The sequence below is a fragment of the Bactrocera dorsalis genome, chromosome 4, assembly GCF_023373825.1.
Source record: "Bactrocera dorsalis isolate Fly_Bdor chromosome 4, ASM2337382v1, whole genome shotgun sequence".
Classification (NCBI taxonomy): Eukaryota; Metazoa; Arthropoda; class Insecta; order Diptera; family Tephritidae; genus Bactrocera; species Bactrocera dorsalis.
The window spans coordinates 15,066,305-15,085,232 of record NC_064306.1 but is presented as its reverse complement, the minus strand read 5'-3'; the positions used below and the strand labels follow the sequence as shown (position 1 = coordinate 15,085,232).

Below are 18,928 nucleotides of genomic sequence, written 5' to 3'. Positions count from 1 at the left end.
CGAAAGGTTCAGTTGAAGTTTAAGCATCATTCATATTCGCTAGATTTCGTATTTTGTTTCAGCAATCGGTTCAAAAATTAGGGAAAATCTGAAATGTAGGAACCACAAAAGTGTATTAGAAACTGTTACGATGAATGAAGCCCGAAAAAGAGTAAGAAAACGAGGGTATACTTCTGGAAATACCAGTTTATATTATCAACATTTCGTAAAATAAACAGAAAGTTTTCCGTCTGGATATGCAGAATTAGCAGAACTTAACTTACAGAAAAACCACGCTCCTGTTCCTGTTTCACCCTTTGATCTGTCATTGAATATATAGATTTCACCATATATTATTTATTATCAGCTTCTAATTTTGCTAAGCCGGAACAAAAGTCAAATAGCAAGGCTATAAAAATACTTTTCATATTTCTTAAAAGTTGTGAATTTAGCTCATTTATTAATATAAAACTGATGTAGATGTAGGTATATGTACTTTATACCAAATTTATGTATCTAATTTGGAGCTTCGTTCTCATTTCCATTAGTTGTTTGTTCGCATTTTTGTTGTGTTATGTCACAGGTTCAACTTTAATTAAGCTGTTATATTTGATATTTGGGAGTGTTCTCTGAATTCGTGTGCCTTATATTCTACTTTATACTATCTTCCTTATTCATCATACAGGGTGCCCAACTTTTACGTTCATTTATCTAGAATGAAGACGTTTTTCTTACATAAAACGACTGAGTTGGGCAGAGACGACATCTAACGTCGAGACGACTATAATCCTGAACTGCATCACTTAGAAGAGCATCGCAACAAATTAGTGAGCCTTTACTTGCTGATTTTTGCTAATAACTTTTTTGAGCCACTGGGCTATTTTTTGCTTTGGGCAGAAAATCGATTTGAAATCCCTGAAAGTCTATTTGAAGATCCAAAAACAAAAAGAAATAAGAAAAAGAAATATCTATGGATATTGGCTTATTGTGGTTGCGTAAGATGGTATGGACGATTCTGGACACCAGCCATTCCGCATTCGAATTAAACTCTTTTCTTTGCAACAAAAATAATTTATCGCCTGATAGAGCGGGTACTGGCAGATCATCCAAATCTCCAAATCTCCATCTCCTGATTTCTTTTTGTGAAACCATTTGAAAATCCATATACCAGCTTGAGTGCTTGATAAACTCAAGGCGAAAAATCATCGCATACTACCGGAGTTGTTCTATAAAGGAGACCAGTAAAAATTGTAAAATTTTCATGAGGGCAAAAAAGGCAGCAACTTGATTGCTGTTATATACAAAAAAGTCAAAATTCATTCTAAAGAAAGGCGGTTTACCTTTCAGTGTTTACATAACGAGATGAGAGTCATCTTCCAAGCGGCAGTACTAGGTGTAGAGAAGACCTGTGAAGTTCTACTAAACAACCCTCAGAAAGCTAACATATACATTGCCAAAAAAAAGGATTCCAACGCAGTCAAAAAATGTAGGAAAAGCTTAAGCTCAACTCCAGTTGTCCATGATTTCGGTACCCTTTCATAGGAACATTTTCGGCAACGAAAACACTGAGGCGTTAGCGCAGTCTAAAGTGTACACGAACAACGTCTTTAGACGTATCCGAGGCAGAGATAATACCGTCCTACTACGAACAATCAAGAGCTAGCTCAATAAACAAATGTATATCTTAACCAAATACAAGATATCAAAGCAGTTATGGCCAAAATAAGACAAGACAAAAACTAATGGCTTATCAAATTCAGTAAAAGTATTTACAGACTTACAGCTACCATAACGGGCATTGGCCATTTGAAGAACATGTGTTAAAAATGGGAATACCCTATACCAATATTTGCAATAGTACCTTTGAGCACCTTGATAGCGCTATCACAAACTCGACTCAGAACACTTGGGAGTTCTGAATGTGTATATGCAAAAAGCATAACGGATATACACCCAACTCTTTTTTTACGCGGTTTCTTTTTACACGGATTTGAAGTTACACTGTTGAAAAAAAAATCTAAAAAAATTTCCGGTGACCCCTCGGAAAAAAGATTCGCCAGCGTCCGCGGGATAACTCCTTACAGGATCATCTAAAGTGAAAAAACGGCTTTTAGTTAAAACCTTAAGTTAGAACTAGAACGAAGGAAAAAAACTGAAAATTGGATCTTTGGCAGGCATTAAAAAAATGAAAATTTCCTTCGTCCAAGTCTTTAAGAATTGTATCTCAAAGACCTGTGTAAACTTTCATGAAGATCGGTTGAGTAGTTCTCGAGAACTCTTGCCAACCGACTTCAAAAACACAGTTCCGAGAAATACGAATTTAAAGACGGCGCACTTAGCCGATCTAGCCTCGAGCGCACAAGTTCTCAAGGCTGTATTGTCGAAACTATTACACAGATCAACTTGAATTTGGACAATTTTCTAGAGTTGTGTTACAATTTAATAAGACAATAAAAAATCAGATTTTTTGAAACCAGTGAACCTATGGAAACCCTTAAGCAAAATTTCTAGGGTTTATAGTTATATATTTAAACATCATTCACAAATTTTTTGGATACGAAGTCTTTGATATTCTGCCTTTGGGAAGCATTTGTTCGATGCTTCTTCCATGTGCATTTGTCGGACGGCGGGGAGGATGCATTTCTAACGGAAACAAAAAATTCAAAGAGCTTCATATTTTTTAATAATTTATCGTCCAGTTAAACTAAAAAAATTCCAAAAAAAAAGTGTAAAAAATTAGAAATTTTTTAAAAATTGGAAAAAAGTGGTTTTTGATCAAAAAAATTTTACTTTATGTTGTTTAAAAATATGTTCAAACTTGACTTTTCTTAGTTTTTTTAGTTTAACAAGAAGATAATTTAATGGCAAAGATAATAAACTTTGCCCCAAAAAAATCGTAAAAATGAAAAACCGAGAAGTGGCGCGTCAAAGTTTTCGCTTTCTGCCCAATCGCTCATATACATATCCGCTAGACGCTCGGTCACTATTTTCCTTCTAGCTTCGAAAATATTTCAAATTCCCATCTAAAACTTTGGAGAGATATTCTTAGATTATTTTTAAAAAGATTTAAGCAAAAAAAATATATATTTTTTGAAGCTTCTAAATCAGGCTCCCCCCTTAAGGCACTAACAATAGAGTACCAAATAACGGTTAGATCTAATTAAGCACGAACATACAAATGGCACATCCTGAATTTCAGTTTAATTCCTTGTCCACGTTTTTGTAATGAGCACTATCAAGCGCTGTATCCATTATAAACTCACGTAACAGATGGCCCACCCTGTATGCACACCTACTTACATGCATATTTGTGAAGCCATTTACGTAATTTGTCGCCAGTTGACTGTCCGTTGCGTAGTAATTATCTTTTATGATAATGTTAATGGTAAATTGCGAACGGCCAAATAGTTTTTAGGTTGGTCGCAAGATCGATGAGATCCTACATGTGACAGACAAATGTGCTCGAATGCAGATTTGTGTATTGCGATAAAAAGAATGAGTAAATAGCGAATATACATTAATATCTGGATAAATATAAGAATTCACTCAACATGGATAATGATTCCCCAAAGAAACATCACCAGGCTCAAGGCCAACACATTAAGAAGTCCGAACAGTAAGAACTTTTGCACGAATTATGCATAGACAGATTTAACACTCCTTAATGGAAGAATATTTATATAAAAATCAAACTAGATTTAGAATGAAAGCTGACATTTACGAACACTCGGGCACACAAATAAATAAGACCGCATGAAATTCATTTTTAATCAAGCTGTGCATACAAATTAAGCGTATAAGCGGATGCTTTTTAAGCTGCTAAAACACGTCTCGCACTAGCGTCCGCAACAACAAGCAGTAACTGGCAGCTGCCGCAGCGTTAGCGGTGATCTGAGTGCTGACCATGACATTGACACTCGTGAAATCAAAAGTAGCAAAACAAAGCTAACGTTCGTTGTTGGTATTGTTATTATTTTGTGTTTTTGCTTTTGCTGAGAGCATGTAAACGAGAGAAAAAGAGTGTAACATAAATGTGTTAAAACAGTAAACAGGGGTAAAGGTAAGTGCTTTCTTCTTGCTGCACAGTGGTTAAGAGTGGCATAATAGTTGGACAAAAGAATTTTAAAACAAAAGGTGTGCTGTGAAAAATACACACTTGCTATATTCTTAATAGAACATTGTGAGAATTTTTGATAAATTGTTATTTCTCTTACTCCCGGCCTCACGACTTTTTGTTACAGCTCTTCATCGAAGCATTTTTTTTAAACCTATATTAACATCAACAACAACGTCGTAAAGAGATCTCTCGAGAAACAAAGACGAAATTCTCATTAACTCATTATTTCCGTTCTGACAACATCTGATGAGTCGGCGTTACGAGTTTTCGAGAGAAAGATTCTGCGGAAGATATATGGTCCTTTGCGTATTAGCAACGGCGCATACCACAGTGGATGGAACGATTTGCTGTACGAATTATACATACGGCGAAACTGACATAGTTAAGCGAATTAAAAAATAGTGTATACAATGGCTAGATTATGTCGCCCGAATAGGTGAAAACATAATAGGTGGATATGATCGACGCTCTGAAAAAAGCTTTAAAATCCCCGACTCTAACAGAAAACTGCTATACTAAACTAGAGAGGAATCACGACAGATAGCGGTCATGCCAGGAGTAACACAAGGGTCCATTTTAAAGCCAGACTTGTAGAACGTCAGCTAAGATACTACACTAAAACTCTAAATGCCAGACGAATTGTAATTAATTGGCTCCGCGGACACTATTGCTGCAGTAATTACAGTACGAAACTCAGAAGAACCGCGAAGAAAGCTTAATTAGCTCATGATATGGAAATAAACATGGCTCGACGCACACAACGTCCAGCACATACCCTTCGTAATATGTACTATATGCAAACGACTACGGATATTATTAGGACACATAAAGCAGTAGACTCCCTAGGCGTAATACTGGACCACAGACTAAACTTCTAGATACAAATCCAGCACGCCGCAGGAAAAGCAACGAAAACCACTTCCCAACTTAGAAGACCAATAGCCAACCATGGAGAGAAAAAGCTGTTAATATCGACGACAACCTACGTCCCATTATACGGCTCTGAGACCTGGGCAGATGTGTTAAAAAAGGAAAATCGGCCAGAGTGCACCGCACCGCAACCCTCAGAGTGGCATCAGCAATATAATTTATACAGTAATACCCAAATTGACCTTCTGGCATTCGAAAGGAAAAAAACTGTGCGAGTAAAGAAAACATCCGAAAATAAAAAGAGCGTAATAGAACAAATAAAGAAAGATACAATAAGAACATGGCAACGAAGATGGTAAAATGAGAGTCGCAGCAGATGAATGGCCAGAGTAATAAAAGACCTAAGCTTATGGACAAGCCGTAAATTTGGAGCAGTCGACTTTTACACATCGCAGCTGATATCTGGTCACGGATACTTTAAAAAGTACCTCCACAGAATGAGAAAAGTCGAAGAGCCGCCATGTCTATACAACGACGCGAAAAAGACGATGCTGAACACAAATTCTTTCAATGTGTGCGATGGCAACGAGAACGCACCGCCGCAGAAGATCTAGTTGGCCCAATACCTGTAAACGCAGACAATTTAACCAGCGTCATGCTCGTGAAGCAAACTGGGAGATTATCCAGAAAACAGTAAAAATTTTGCTACGCAGCAAAAAACGGGACTCGAACGCAGGTGCGCAGATGTAAATTTCTCAATGAGCAAAATGGAAATGTAATAAGTCTATTACTAAACTGTATTAGAAGAAAAATATGTTGCAAAAATCAGGTTTGGAATATAAAAATAATAATCAAAATATTTTGAATTTTTCTACAAATACTACAAATATCTAATCTTCTTAAATTTTTCAAATTATTTACACACATACATATATTATTGTTTATTTTTCTAAACAAGAATTTAATTGTTAGTTACAAATGAGAAAAAATATTTTCGGAATTAAATTATTATTTTTTTATTTCATAAGAAAATTATTGTTTATTTTTCTAAACCAAAATTTTAGAATTAATTGGTTAATTAAAAATATTTTCCGAATTAAATTAAAATACTACAAAAAAGGTCTACGTATTTTTATGTTTTCAATTTTCATTAAGAAAATATTTATTTATGTGTGATTTTATCAATCTCATAACACTGTGCCAGCTAATCCTTTACTAAATGTTGATTTCAAAAGCTATATGTTTCACAATTAAACATTCGCTGGAAGTTAAGAGAATAAATATTACGTTCAATGAACCGTAACAAGATAGAGCGCTAGTAAACGAGCTCTCCCTGATGAGCATGACAATACAAACCCGCATATTTACATAGGTAAATGCCTACAACAAGATTGTACATCTGTATTTTGAAGCGCTTTCGATTCTTCTCAGATACTCTAATCAACTTAATGACATTAGAATCTTTATATGGAATCACCGGCCGGTTAGATGGCACAGAACTTCGCGGAACAGTGGCGGATCCACACACGGTTTACAGAACATTTCAAGACGCGTATGCGCTGCGCTGCATATACGAATGATCAAAATCGGTGTATGACAAATACGGTGCTGTGTGACCCATATAAATTGCGCTTAATGAATTTAATAAATTTCACAAACAATAGAAAAATAAAAGCAGACTACGATGTGGACGCGACTAGTTTTAATTGTTCTTTTACTCACAACTTTCAGTCGCGTTTCGCATGCGCAACGTGGTAATATCATAACAACTTTATTCGAATTTTTGCGACGTGGTCAAAATGATCTGAATATTGAACATGTGGATGATAATGTACAACTCTTGAATGAGTATGATTTTATCGTCGTCGGTGCGGGCACAGCGGGTTGTACGTTAGCGGCGCGTTTGGCCGAAAATCCCGCTTGGAAGGTGCTGCTGATCGAAGCTGGCGGCCCCGAAAATATGGCTATGGATATACCAATTCTGGCGCATTTCCTACAGCTCACAGAAATAAATTGGAACTATCGCACGCAGCCGTCGGATAAGTATTGCCTGGCCATGAACAATCGCCGTTGTAATTGGCCGCGCGGCAAAGTTATGGGCGGCTCGTCGGTGCTCAACTACATGATGTACACACGTGGCAATCGTCGCGACTATGATCGCTGGGCAGCGCTGGGCAATGAGGGTTGGAGCTACCGCGAAGTATTGCCATATTTTCGAAAATACGAAGGCTCCGAAATACCGAACGCTGAACGTGACTATGTGGGGCGTCAAGGACCTGTGAAAATCGGCTATCCGGGCTGGCGTTCGCAGATCTCAGCGGCTTTTGTGCAAGCCGCACAGGAAGACGGCTTGAAGTACCGTGACTACAATGGGCGCATACAAACCGGCGTGTCCTATTTACAGGCCACAATACATAATGGTATGCGCTGGAGTTCTAATCGCGCCTACCTTTATCCGCATAAAGGCAAACGTTCCAATTTGCATGTGAAAAAGAATACGTTAGTTACTAAAGTGTTGATAGAACCGCGTACAAAGACCGCGTACGGTGTGATACTAAGCACTGGCGGTCAGTCCTACCAGGTGCGCGCAAGACGCGAGGTAATACTAAGTGCAGGCGCTATTAACACACCACAGCTGCTAATGCTCTCCGGCATTGGACCGGCGAAGCATTTGCGCGACGTAGGCATCAAGCCAATTGCAGATTTGGCCGTCGGCTACAATCTACAAGATCATATTGCGCCAGCAGTCTCGTTCACCGCCAACGTTAGCTCCATCAGAACTACAGATTACTTCGATACTAGCAATATAATGAAATACATAGATGGCAAGGGAGTATTCGGCTTACCCGGCGCTGTAGAAGCGATCGCGTTCTGGGATTTGGGGCAGCCGTGGCTAGAGGATGGTTGGCCTGATTTGGAAATGTTTCAATTAGCCGGCTCTTTCGATGAGAACCCGGCGACGCTACGCGCCTTTGGCTTACAACCGGACATCTATAACACCATGTTCGGTAATGTGAAAAGCGACGGTTTCATGATATTTCCCATGATACTGCGTCCCAAAAGCCGTGGACGAGTCTTGCTTAAGAGCAGTGATCCCTTCAAATACCCGCTTTTGTATGCAAACTACTTTGCGCATCCCGACGATTTGGATATAGCAGTGCGCGGTGTGCTAAAGACAATTAGTTTGATAGAAAAACCTGCATTTAAGGCGATTAATGCGCGCATGTTAGAGCGCGTTATGCCCGGTTGTGCCAAAGTGCCATATAAATCGCGCGCCTACTGGGAGTGCTACGTGCGACATTTCACTTTTACCATCTACCACTACTCCGGCACAGCGAAAATGGGACCGGTCACAGATCCAACGGCTGTGGTTGATCCAAGATTGCGCGTCTATGGCGTCAACCAATTGCGTGTGGTGGATGCCAGCATAATGCCGGAAATTATAGCGGGACACCCTAATGGACCGGTGTTCATGATAGCAGAGAAAGCAGCCGATATGATTAAGCAGGACTACAACTATATTTGAGGCGTTGTAAGTGCTATTAAAAGCAAACAACTTCTGTCATAGTTAACGAGTTATTAGCAAATTTTTCTCAGGTATTTAAGAGGTGCTGTTGTTAGGGAAATTAATTTACTTTAAGTTATAAGATCTGTTATCGCAACGTTAATTGCTTAAGCCAGCGCGCTATTGTGTTCAGAGTACTTCAGCACTTCAGCATTGTCACTCGCATATTATTTCTGTTGTCGAGGTCAAAAAAGCGCAACGCAAGTTCAGTAACCAATTAAAATAGTCGACTGCCGCGCAACGACACAGCGCATGGTGTGTGGCGCGTTGCGCTTAACGTGTCCATCGTCAGGTAGCGTCAGCACAACGGCATGAAAGCGAAAACGCAAAAGAACAAAATTTGCCATGCTTTACACGCAACAGCGCTTAGAAAATCATCGACCGTTTGCACTACACTTTCCATAGACCAGAAGAAGCACACACCAGCGCACATACACAAAGCGCGCGCATGTGTGCGCAATGCCAGTGGCTATGGCGCGCCGAGCGTAGGGAGCGACAAGCGCATGAGTTTGCAAGTTCAACAACGTTGTCGCTGCTGGCGCAGCTTAATTCACTACAAAAACCTTTGCGTCATTACCAGCGACGAAGCCAGCGCTAACGTGTTAGCCGTCGACGCGCAGGTTGAAGCTGTTGGACAACCTGTTCGATGTTGGCGCTTATTTGCATTGAACTATTTAGTTTTGCTTTTTGTGCTTATCAAGCATATCGATGAAGAAGCTGACTGCCGAAGAGTAGGCACTATCGTCGTCTATTCACTACGATTATTAAAACCACATACAACAGCCGAGCGGCAAGCATTCCAAGTTACGTTTCCTCGGCGTTAAGACGCGTGCTACCGAGAACACGCTAAACTGCAGACGGGGCAGACAACGGGCGCGCGGTTCTAACAACACCAAACATAAGCAAGTGGCTAGAACGCGGTGGCAGCGTTAAGAAACTGTTGAAAAGGCATACGAAATCAGTTATATTCGCCTAGAAAAATACATATAAATCAGTGCAAAGTGCAAATAAAAACATTGAAAATAAGAAAAAAAATATTGGAATTGAATTTTATGAAGTAAGAACTATAGAACTTTGAAACTTTTGTGTGCGCGCAGACGTAAAAGTGTAGCGAATTTTCGGAGCGCAGTAAAAAAATATGTGCGATTGTCTATAAAATCTGAATAATATAAAATTGTGTGCGCGAAAATGTTTTTCTTACTGCAACCACGTTTGCTACTACCTGTGCTAGTATGCCTGCTGTGCGCCTTTACTTGGGCGCAGGAGCGCAATGTAATACTAGAGACCTTTGACTTTCTGCGTCGCGGCCAGATAGACGCAAATTTAGAAAATTACGACAATAACCTGCAAATGGAGAAGGAATATGATTTTATTGTTGTCGGCGCGGGTACAGCGGGTTGTGCAATAGCGGCGCGCTTGTCAGAGAATCCAAAATGGAAGGTGCTGCTGCTCGAAGCTGGCGGCCCAGAGAGTCTCATAATGGATGTGCCCATAGTAGCACATTTTTTGCAACTGGGCGAAATGAATTGGAAGTATCGCACGCAACCTTCGGATCGCGCTTGCTTAGCTATGAACAACAATCGTTGCAATTGGCCGCGCGGCAAGGTTATGGGCGGCTCGTCTGTGCTTAACTATATGATGTATACGCGCGGTAACCGACGTGACTACGATCGCTGGGCAGAGTTGGGTAATGTTGGCTGGGGTTGGCGTGATGTGTTGCCATATTTCAAGAAATATGAAGGCTCCAATGTGCCAGATGCTGATGAGGATTTAGTGGGACGCAATGGTCCAGTTAAAGTGTCGTATGTGAATTGGCGTTCAAAGATTGCCGACGCCTTTTTGGAGGCGGTGCAGCAAGATGGTTTGCAACATCGCGATTACAATGGACACATTCAAAATGGTGTCAACTACTTGCATACGACCACACGCAACTCAACGCGTTGGAGTTCAAATCGTGCTTATTTGTATCCGCTCAAGGGTAAACGCCGTAATTTGCACGTGAAGAAATTCGCTTTAGTCACAAAAGTGCTCATCGATCCAACTACAAAAACCGCTTACGGCATAATGGTGCGCACCGACGGACGCGAGCACAAAATACTCGCGCGCCGAGAGGTGATCGTTAGCGCTGGCGCCATAAACACACCGCAACTGCTCATGCTCTCAGGTGTTGGGCCAGCGCAGCATTTGCGTGAGGTGGGCATTAAGCCGATTGTGGACTTGGCCGTAGGCTTTAATCTGCAAGATCATACAGCGCCTGCGGTAACGTTCACGACCAATGCAACATCGTTACATTTTGAAGATTTCGCCGATCCGACACTGGTGAATCGCTTTAATCGTCAAGAGGGTCCCTACGGTTCACCCGGCGGCTGTGAGGCTATGGCTTTCTGGGACTTGGACCACCCACAACTGAAGGATGGTTGGCCAGATATTGAACTGTTCTTGGTAGGCGGCTCAATGTCCTCAAATCCGGCGATATCGCGTGCCTTTGGTCTCAAAAAAATCATCTACGATTCCATGTTTGCGGAAATCGAAGACAAAGAACTCAATGCATTCATGATATTCCCCATGATATTGCGTCCTAAGAGCCGCGGACGCATCATGCTCAAAAGCACAGATCCGCAAAAATACCCACTTATCTACTCAAACTACTACGCGCATCCCTATGATGTCGACATCTCTGTGCGTGGCGTGCAGAAGGCGATCAGTCTGATCAACTATCCGGGCTTCAAGAAGATCAACGCCAAAGTATGGAATCGCAGAATACCCACATGTAAGGGTATCGAATTCGGTACACGCGACTACTGGGAATGTCATGTGCGCCATTTCACTTTCACCATCTACCACTACTCAGGCACAGCAAAAATGGGCCCGGCAACCGATCCGGCGGCTGTGGTGGATCCCCGTCTGCGTGTCTATGGCATTAAAAATCTGCGTGTGGCCGATGCGAGCATCATGCCAGAGATCATGTCCGGACATCCGAACGGGCCAGTCTTCATGATAGCCGAGAAGGCGGCGGATATGATCAAAGAGGATCACGGCTTCAAGCAATAACGCGGCGCCATTGTAGAAGTATTTTTAAGTAGAACATAAACTGTATTTATATGCCAAGCTTTCCAAAAGGGGACAACAGTAGCTTGTAAGACAGGGTGGTACTAAGTCTAAGCCAGCATTAAGTATAAATAAGTTTAATTAAGTTTTTAGTTTTAAGTATGCAAAAATGTGTTGCCAAGTAGGTTAATTCCAAATTTAAACCTTTAGATTACTATAGAGCATCAATGAAGCATTCTAAGTCTAAATATTTACAGTTACTTTTAGTGAAATAGAAAAATCAGTGCACTGAAAATTAATACTTAAGTTTTAAAGTGAAAATAAATATGTTTGTAAGCATGTGTCAATTGTGTTTGTAACATTGTCATTGACTGCTGTCTGTCCGTTGCCTTCGGCGTGTGCTATTATTATTAACGACGCTGCTATTCGTCGGCTTTGTGAGTCAGTTTTCGAAGCGAATTCGATTTGAAAATCAGATTTCGGTCATTCACTTGTTTTCGCGTCTGCAAATTGGTTTTCATTCAACTTCGGCGTTTCGCCGATTGACCACGACTTTTTGTCACTTTTCGCTTTGCGGCTTCTCGCCAAATTTTATTTGAAGATTATGAAATTGTGTAGTAAATTTATGCGTAATTTTTGCTGAACGGGTTTTTTCGAGGGTGTTCGCATAAAATGTCAAACTTAAAAAAGGCATAGGGTGAGTGAGCATGCGTAAAAACGTACTGAGTCACGTAGATGGCAATAAAAGCGACTTCAAGTGTATCAAAATTAATTGCAGTACAAAGGAAATTACTACAAAAAAATATAAATAAATAAATAAGAAATAAAATATTTGTGGAATTTTATTAAAAAAATACGCAAGTTTTTGACAATATATACAGGGTGACTTTAGTGCTTGGAATTTATTTAGCTACAAATTAGTGGCGAGGAGCCACGAACAATTTTTTTTTTTAATTATGTTTGGGTTTTTAAGAATTTCAAGAGTTTAATTGAGTAGTTTACAGGGTTTGTCCGGAAAGTAATAGAAATGCTTTTCTTCCGTCGCAACTGTACTTCGGAGCGAGCGTGGATTCGGTATAGGGGGTTCCTAGCTAACGACCAAGCGACTGGAGGATCAAACATTTTCGCGCGACGTTTTCTGTGCCCAGATATTAAATTTATCAAACTCTGTGATTCATGTCATTGTGGCGGAACACTTGAACATGCGCAAGGTGTGCGCGAAATGATCCCAAAAGTTCTCACTGAGGACCAGAAATTCCGGCGAGTGGAAGTATGCCAAGAAAATTTGAACATGTATGAAAGTGACCCCCGATTTTTGAAAAACGTAATCACAGGTGACGAGTCATGGATCTTTGAGTATGATTTCCGATGAAAATGCTTTTCGCTTCCCTAGAGAGCTTCATCTCGCTGCAAGCGGTTTCTGAATTGCTAAGAACTTGTAAACTTTTCAAAAGCTAGCTGAAACTAATGCTGATTAGTTAATTGAGTAGTTAAAAGAGTGGTTAAAAAAGTTGCTAAAAAAGTTGTTAAAAAATTACTATTTTCCTAAATGGCATCTGATAAATAAAAAATGATGTTGCCATATCAAAGACGCATACAAATATTACATAATAAATGTTGATGATCTTCATGAGAATAGTTTCTTATAATTTGAGTCGAGTTGTGAGGTGAGCTCATAATTAACTGAGTCAATTGAGTCTAAATGTGTCAATTAAGACTGGACCAGTATGCCGCCATTACTAAAGGGCTTGTATTGAAAACTTTTTTTTTGACAAGATGTCGTCACGATATTTGGCACAGCATATTTTCCAAGGCCAGATTATAATAGCCGAATGAATTGTTTAAGTCGGACCACTAAAACATATGGCTGTCATACAAACTGACCGATCAAAATCGAGATAAAGCTCGGTGCAACCGAAGTTTACGCTTTTCTTGTTTAAGCTGTTATTATTATTTTCCTTTTTTTATACTCTCGCAACAAAGTTGCTAAGGAGAGTATTATAGTTTTGTTTACATAACGGTTGTTTGTAAGTCCTAAAACTAAAAGAGTCAGATATAGGGTTATATATACCAAAGTGATCAGGGTGACGAGTAGAGTTGAAATCCGGATGTCTGTCTGTCCGTCCGTGCAAGCTATAACTTGAGTAAAAATTGAGATATCATGATTGGTACACGTATTTCTTGGCTCCATAAGAAGGTTAAGTTCGAAGATGGGCAAAATCGGCCCACTGCCACGCCCACAAAATGGCGAAAACCGAAAACCTATAAAGTGTTATAACTAAGCCATAAATAAAGATATTAAAGTGAAATTTGGCACAAAGGATTAGGGAGGGGCATATTTGGACGTAATTTTTTTGGAAAAGTGGGCGTGGCCCCGCCCCCTACAAAGTTTTTTGTACATATCTCGGAAACTACTATAGCTATGTCAACCAAACTCTACAGAGTCATTTCCTTCAGGCATTTCCATATACAGTTCAAAAATGGAAGAAATCGGATAATAACCACGCCCACCTCCCATACAAAGGTTATGTTGAAAATCACTAAAAGTGCGTTAACCGACTAACTAAAAACGTCAAAAACACTAAATTTTACGGAAGAAATGGCAGAAGGAAGCTGCACCCAGGCTTTTTTTAAATTGAAAGAGGGCGTGGCGTCGCCCACTTATGGACCAAAAACCATATCTCAGGAACTATTCGACCGATTTCAATGAAATTCGGTACATAATATTTTCTTAACACCCTGATGACATGTACGAAAAATCGGTTCACAACCACGCCTATTTTGAATTCCATCTGATGTCTTCCTGTATAATATATACATTAGGAACCAATGATGATAGCGGAATAAAACTTTACACAAATACGGTATTTGAGCTGAGGTATCACTTGTGGAAAAATTGTCGTGATCGGACTTTTCAAGGTCCCTGATATCGAACACGAAGAACTCAGTGCCTAACCTAACCTAACCTAATTTTTCACCGAAAATATCGGTCAATCTCTCAGAATTTTATTCTAATTAATTTTACAGCAAAATAAAAAAATATGTAAATGGCGGATAATGAAATCTCGATTATCACTTTATCATGCGTGAGTATAAAATGTTCGGTGACACCCGAACTTAGCCCTTCCTTACTTGTTTTTTTTTTTAGATTTTTTCATCGTTTATACCGGCAAATGACTTGCACTTTGATATCATTGTTCAAACACGTTTCTATACTTCGCTGGTTTTCAAACTGTTGAAAATCAATTAACATATTAACATTAATTGATGATTTCAAAGATGATTAAATTGTCAGTTGACACTTGCTGTTGAGCACACATATTAGCGAAAAGAGGAAATTTATTGTAGATATATTTAAAAAAAAAACTCTCTTTAAGATGTTATATGTACATATGTACATATATAGAATATTAATGAGACAGCGTGCGAGCGTAGTGCAGCAAAAACAAAAAAAACAGGAAAAGGTCCAAGTTGAGTTGAAGAAATAGTTTCGCCGGCACTTCGACACGATCTGTTGCACAAACAATACGGGCACACAACGGCATGCAGACGATGCATAATTTAAGTGCTTAAGTTGGTATGTACGGTGTGTGCAGGTCAGCAGCAGTGTGGAGGTGTGCGGTAAACAATTTTTTCCTTTACCGTATGACATTGACTTTGAAATAATATTATTCGAGCGTTCGTGTTATTGCCATTTAATTGCTTCATTTCATTTTACTTTTCGGTTTTTCGCCGCTTCGCCCTTTTTTGGTCATAAATATTTACATAGTTTTGTTTATTTTTTACTTTTCCTCTCATTTTCACGGCGTATTCTGTCGTTGTGATCTGCTCCTGCTTAAATTATCACAAACTGTCTTTTTGTTTTTCTTATGGTTGTTGTTTGTCGTATGTAATTATGATTTCAAGCCAATCGGACAAGTTTTTTCAAACAATTTGCGCATGCGGAAATGAATTTCTGATTCGTATTAAAGAACTGTATAGTTAATTTGGCAGCTACACTCTGAACAATTTATAAGGAAGTGTAAAAAAGCTCAGGGATTGCGCAAATATATACAAAAACGATTAACGCATACTTTTTTGTTGATTTAAGAAGCTGTAGTTCAAATAGTTTTGGTATTTGTTCGTTATTAGGCAAGCAACGAGTTCGAAACACAAAGGCTTTTCAATGTTCATAAATCGCAACAAATATATATATACTCAAAAAGCAGCGTAATTAATATATAATAGTAAAATTAAGATTGTCTTACAAGCATATAAAAATATTCCAAGAGAAACTCATCACTTATACGAAGAAGGTGGCAGAAGCAAGGCCCAATATCTGTCAATATTAAATAGCACAACTATGAAACTGCTTTGACTAACAAGTGGCCCTTATGTTTAGCAATAACCAGTTGGTGTCAGCCGCGGTTGTCTGGCAAATTTATTGATTCACTTGTTCTACAAAGAATGCTTGTCAGAATTATTTATTACAATCGGAAGAAGTGACTCATGCAACTAAGATTACCGAATTTAAATTTTCCTTCACTGACTTGGAAGCTTTACTAAGATAGTTTCTTTGTTATCGATTACTATAAATTTTGCTTGCTTCATTAATAAATATTGAGCGCTTTAAAAATTGTGCTTCTGCGGGTGTGACGTAAACACTGAATACAATTAAAGATATTACATTAAGAATTAAAATTTCAAAAACTATTGAAAGTATTAAATAACAAGTAAGGAAGGGTTAAGTTCGGGTGTCACCGAACATTTTATACTCTCGCAAGATAAAGTGATAATCGAGATTTCATTATCCGTCATTTACCTATCATCATTGGTTCCTAATGTACATATATATTATACAGAGAAGGCATCAGATGGAATTCAAAATAGCGTTATATTGGAAGAAGGCGTGGTTGTGAACCGATTTTTCGTACATGTCATCAGGGTGTTAAGAAAATATTATATACCGAATTTCATTGAAATCGATCGAATAGTTCCTGAGATATGGTTTTTGGTCCATAAGTGGGCGACGCCACGCCTGGGTGCAGCTTCCTTCTGCCATTTCTTCCGTAAAATTTAGTGTTTCTGACGTTTTTTGTTAGTCGGTTAACGCACTTTTAGTGATTTTCAACATAACCTTTGTATGGGAGGTGGGTGTGGTTATTATCCGATTTCTTCCATTTTTCAACTGTATATGGAAATGCCTGAAGGAAACGACTCTATAGAATTTGGTTGACATAGCTATAGTAGTTTCCGAGAAATGTACAAAAAACTTAATAGGGGGCGGGGCCACGCCTACTTTTCCAAAAAAATTACGTCCAAACATGCCCCTCTCTAATGCGATCCTTTGTGCCAAATTTCACTTTAATATCTTTATTTATGGCTTAGTTATGAGACTTTATAGGTTTTCGGTTTTCGCCATTTTGTGGGCGTGGCAGTGGCCGATTTTGCCCATTTTCGAACTTAACCTTCTTATGGAGCCAAGAAATACGTGTACTAAGTTTCATCATGATATCTCAATTTTTACTCAAGTTACAGCTTGCACGGGCGGACAGACAGACGGACGGACGGACAGGCAGACATCCGGATTTCAACTCTACTCGTCACCCTGATCACTTTGGTATATATAACCCTATATCCGACTCTTTTAGTTTTAGGACTTACAAACAACCGTTATGTGAACAAAACTATAATACTCTCCTTAGCAACTTTGTAGCGGGAGTATAAAAAATGTCTCATACATGTACTATATATAGATAAATAGATAGATAGATTTTCAAAAATATTTTGTAGTGTAAGCTTTATTAAGTCTCCTTGAAGTAGTAAATCGTTTTCTTACCAGCTACACTAAACAAAATAATTTCCAATATTCTTGAACAGCTTCATTATTTAATAGTTTCGTTTAAATTTTTATTTTCATGCAGGTAAAAATGTTTTCAAATATAAGTCCTCATACATTTTTTCAGGTTATTAAAAATTTTATTAGCGCCAAACATTTTTAATGGGTGGCAAACCGCAAAAAAAACTTTCAAATGTTTCTTTTAACATAAAACTACAAAAAATTTATCCACCATATTGTGTTACGCCGTTCGTATATTTCTTGGCGCAATTCAAGATACATTATTCAACAGATTTAGACTGCACTTTGATGACATTTTATTTACAGCGAACGTGACAGAATTTTGTACGTTACAACGTTATGTTGCCGCCGACACATTTTGTTACCGAAAACAATATTAAGTCAAAAAATATAAAATCATTTCAACTCTATATCAAGACTTTAGTTAGGTTGTGAGTTTTTTCTTTCAGTTCAATCTTTGTTCGTTCAATAAAATTCAGTAAATGATGTTCCTTTCATCGAAATTTTGTAAAAATACTGTATAAAACACAAGGAAGTCTGTGTATGTAGCTAAACTCCTCTCCATAATAAATATGACAATGTTTGTTCCTTCATTTATACAACTGTTAGGGTCTTTTGAAAAACCGAAACCGTTATATAATGGGGTTGTGCATACAAATACATATACATGCATATAAAGTAATTAACTGCTTTAAATGTTATACCTAAAAAAGTGTTAGATATACCTTGAAAATAACAGTTTAACTGTTATACGCAATTTAATATTATTTTAAGCCTAAAAATATGCAACGGTTTGTTAAATTTATTATAACTGCACGTTTTATATGCATATGTACATTGACACTCAAACTATAAATATACCTTGAACAGGGCATTTGCTCCGAAGTTTGTAACACCCAGAAGAAAACGTCGGATACACTATAAAATATTTATGTACAGTTGTAGCGAAAAAACAGTAGTGATCACAAGAGAAAAACGAATATTTTCATTTTTATTATAAAAATGTTTTTTTTTTTTTGTTTTTTTTTTGTTTTTTTTTTTTTTAGTGTCATTTACTAAAGATCTATTCATATTTCCACATTTCATATATTTCAATCAAACAAAATAACAAAAAAAAAACAAAATTTTACAATTTTTACAAACATCAAATAAACTAAAAAAAAAAACTAGTTCTACATAAAAATAGGAGTATTTAAGTAAAACGAGACCGTTCTACAATTTAAACTTATTATGCTTCCAAGGTTTCACAGAATAATAAAATAATTAATATTTTGTTGAATCCTCGACTTTTTAACACAGTATTATAAGTATCTTCGGGACATGGAGTCTATGAGATCCTGACAACGTTTTATTGCCTATTCCTTTCCAAGCCTCTTTCACTACCTGCCATAAATCTCTCGAATCGGTTGATTTCTCTTCAGCTACTCTTTTCTTGATATCGATTCACATGTTTTCTAGGGGGTTGCGGTCAAGTGACTGAGCAGGCCACCGCATAACCTTAGCCCCGTTG

General features: G+C 38.3%; 3 protein-coding genes and 1 long non-coding RNA gene across 5 annotated transcripts in view; 2 read left to right on the top strand and 2 right to left on the bottom strand.

Moving 5' to 3' along the window:
• LOC105233463 (flotillin-2) overlaps positions 1–18,928 on the bottom strand; it is a 351,794-nt gene that overhangs the window by 294,692 nt on the left and 38,174 nt on the right. The window lies entirely within an intron of this gene.
• The window catches only part of LOC125778392 (uncharacterized), a 50,420-nt gene that overhangs the window by 19,073 nt on the left and 12,419 nt on the right, over positions 1–18,928 (bottom strand). The gene's annotated exons all lie outside the window — the stretch shown is intronic.
• Positions 6,651–8,492, top strand: LOC105231600 (glucose dehydrogenase [FAD, quinone]). Its single transcript, XM_011212996.4, has one exon. The coding sequence runs from the start codon at positions 6,651–6,653 to the stop codon at positions 8,490–8,492; it is 1,842 nt and encodes a 613-aa protein (XP_011211298.2).
• Positions 8,749–11,926, top strand: LOC105231608 (glucose dehydrogenase [FAD, quinone]). The gene has a single exon (XM_011213008.4). The coding sequence runs from the start codon at positions 9,720–9,722 to the stop codon at positions 11,580–11,582; it is 1,863 nt and encodes a 620-aa protein (XP_011211310.1). The 5' UTR covers positions 8,749–9,719; the 3' UTR covers positions 11,583–11,926.